This window comes from Cicer arietinum, chromosome 6 (genome assembly GCF_000331145.2).
Source record: "Cicer arietinum cultivar CDC Frontier isolate Library 1 chromosome 6, Cicar.CDCFrontier_v2.0, whole genome shotgun sequence".
Taxonomy (NCBI): domain Eukaryota; kingdom Viridiplantae; phylum Streptophyta; class Magnoliopsida; order Fabales; family Fabaceae; genus Cicer; species Cicer arietinum.
In genome coordinates this window covers 23,608,670-23,611,868 of record NC_021165.2, presented here as the reverse complement: position 1 = coordinate 23,611,868, position 3,199 = coordinate 23,608,670, and the positions used below count along the sequence as shown (strand labels likewise).

Here is a 3,199-nt window from a genome sequence, read left to right as displayed (position 1 = left end):
GGGTTAGTTTCATCAAAAGTTACATGCATTGATTCTTCGACTAATAAAGTTCTTTTATTGAAGATTCTAAATGCTTTACTAGTTAATGAGTAACCAATAAAGATACCTTCATCGGCTTTTTCATCGAATTTTCCAAGGTTGTCTTTACCGTTGTTTAGCACGAAACACTTACATCCAAAAATGTGGATGTGAGAGATATTGGGTTTTCTTTCTTTGTAGAGCTCATATGCTTGGAATTGTATGGTTCTATATTTTTCCATCTATTTTATCATGTCAAAAGGGGGAGAAAATTTGGTATTGTTGTTTCTTTAAAAACATTGGTAGGTCTTCAAACAAGTTTTCAATGTGATCACATACATTCAAGATCAACGGGGGAGTACGCATACATTACGGGGGAGAATGTAACTAACCTCTTCTTCGTCATCTGATTGATTTTATGCCATCAATGCAACATTAGCGCATTCTGCACTTTCTATTTTTGAAGATGAACTCACTTTGTTGTCTTCCCAACCTATGTATGCCTTCTTGAAGTCTTTCTTTTTTATGGCATTTTTCTTAATAAGGTTTGGACAATCTGCCTTGATATGTCCTTGCTTTCCGCATTCAAAGCAAGTGAAGTTTTGATTTGAAGTAGAACTATCTTTCTTCCTAAAACTTTTCCTTTTGAAAGTTCTGTCATTTTTAAGAAACTTACCAAATTTCTTAACAAGGAACGTAATATTTTCATCTTCATCTGAATTTTCATCTTTTATTTGTTCTCTTGATTCGGTCTTTAGAGCAATGTTTTTGGTCTTCTTTTCTTGACTTTCATTTTTTTCTAACCTTCCAAGTTTGATTTCGTGTTCTTGGAGTTTTCTAAATAATACAGAAAGAGACATTTTGGATAGACTTTTCTTTTCGGAGATTGTTGTTATCTTTGGTTGCCAAGCCCTAGTTAATGATCTTAATACTTTTAGATTTAGTTCATCATTGGTGAAGGTCTTTCCAAGAGCCGACAAATGGTTGGTTAAGTGGGAGAACCTTTTTTGTAAGTCTAAGATAGATTATCCGGGCATCATTCGAAATAATTCGTATTCTTGAGATAGTGTATTTAGTTTAGATCTTTTTACTTCAATGGTGCCTTCATGAGTTACTTCCAGCGTATCCCATATTTCTTTGGCTGTTTTACAGTGGGATATACGGAAAAATTCATCCATTCCTAGTGTTGATTGTAGCATATTTTTAGCATTCTTATCGAACAACACTTTTCTTTTATCATCATCAGTCCAAGAATTTTTTATCTTTGTTTCTTCTTTGTTGTTGATGACTTTTGTTGGAATGTGAGGACCATTTTCAAATGCATCCCATATGTCGTCTTCTTGTGCTTCAAGATACACTTGCATAAGTATCTTCCAAAAGTCGTAGTGTTCTCCAATGAAGCATGGTGGTTTGTTACTACTACCACATTCTCTAAAAACAGGTTTTGCGGAAGCCATGAGTAATTATCGAGGAGTAAGTTACCTGAACCTGCTCTGATGCCAATTATAAGTACAGAGGTACGCCTAAGAGGGGGGTGAATTAGGTGTTAGAAGATTTTCTGGTTTTTAGAGACTTAGTAGATTAGTTTTCTGTTTAGGATTGATGTATGTAAAAATTTAAATGGCAGGAAAAATAAAGAACACAATAGAATTATCATGGTTCCCCTTATGATCAAGGGTACATCCAGTCCTCTTGCACACCACAAGAGATTAATCAACTTATTGTCAGAAAATGTACAATTCCCACCCTGGGATTTCTGCTACAAACTTTTAGCAATACTTCTAAGATAACATACCACTATCTTAGATTAAGCTACTTTAAGAAAGTACTACTTTCTTTTACAAGTCATATAATATGATTTGGAATAAGGATATAAGAGAGGTATAATGATTTCAATCCAATAACTTCAAGTACTTTGAGAACCTTTCTGAATGATATGAAAATGAAATGCAAGTACTTTGTAAAAAATTAGAATTTTGTTCAAAGTTGTTCAAGGTTTGATTCAAGGATTGTGTGTTTTTTGATCTCAAGTTATGGTGTATTTATACTCCATAAACATCTCTTCAGATTCGTGGCCATTGATCCAAGAGGTTTGATGAACAAATACAACGATCTAAAACCATTTCAGATCTAAAAAATTGTATTGCTTCCAGTTGTATTCGAATACAGGATGTATGTATTCAAATACACCTCTTTTTAACGTTCAGATTTGTTCAAATTTTGCACTTCGTATTCGAATACATCCTTCATGTAGTCGAATACAGATTTGTGAATTTTTCCACTGAGTTGCTTTGTATTCGACTACAGCAGGTCGTAGTCGAATACAGATGCAAAGGTTTAGCTATTGACTTGCTTTGTATTCGACAACAGCATGTTGTAGTCGAATACAGATGCAAATGTTTTATCTACTGACTTGCTTTGTATTCGACTACAACAGGTCGTAGTCGAATACAGATGTAGAGGTTTAGCTACTGAATTGCTTTGTATTCAACTACAGCTGGTCGTAGTCGAATACAAATGTGAAGCTTTTACTTCTGACTTGCATCTGTATTCGAATACACTACGCTGTATTCGAATACACCTTTGTATTTTGTCAAAAATATTAGATTTAAGACTTTGTTAAGGTAATTTTGACTTTTGAAAATACTTTATATGCATGTGTAAATATGAATGGTTCTCATGTATTTGAGGTATTGGTTATATCATTTACCTTTAGATTAAACATCTAATATGTTTGGATTTAAAGTTTTATCAATGAAGATATTTGAACTTCTTTTTGAGCTTGTTGCTTTGAACATATTTGTTAATCTTTGTCTTCATCAAAAACATGTATTTTACATTTCCAATAAATAGTTGTACAAGTCTTCTTTACTATTCCTCTTCAGGCTTTGAGTATTTTTCTCTAGCATCTCCAAACTTTTGTTCCTATAACCGTTATTCCACATACTGACATTCTACTATTGAGGTTCATGAGGGTCGTTGTACCTTTTCAGGTACCTCTTTGTGGATGAAAGATGGTTGTACCTCCATCGAGTTAATTTACATCAGCTCTAGTTTGTGTCTGATTGACATAAAGTATGTTTTGAGGATTCTAACTCTCATTGAGAGCATTTTATATATTCAATCCTATATTAGTTCAAGTGTATGAAAACACTTTGACTAATCTACACTAGTTCTAATA

General features: G+C 33.3%; 1 protein-coding gene across 1 annotated transcript; it reads right to left on the bottom strand.

The window, feature by feature from the left end:
* Window positions 1-1,043: 1,043 nt before the first annotated feature.
* LOC140920666 (uncharacterized) lies at window positions 1,044-1,475 on the bottom strand. The gene has a single exon (XM_073369466.1). The coding sequence runs from the start codon at window positions 1,473-1,475 to the stop codon at window positions 1,044-1,046; it is 432 nt and encodes a 143-aa protein (XP_073225567.1).
* Window positions 1,476-3,199: the final 1,724 nt, after the last annotated feature.

Coding starts and splice junctions, on each gene's coding strand:
- LOC140920666 (XM_073369466.1), bottom strand. CDS start 1,475: ATGGCTTCCGCAAAACCTGTTTTTAGAGAATGTGGTAGTAGTAACAAA.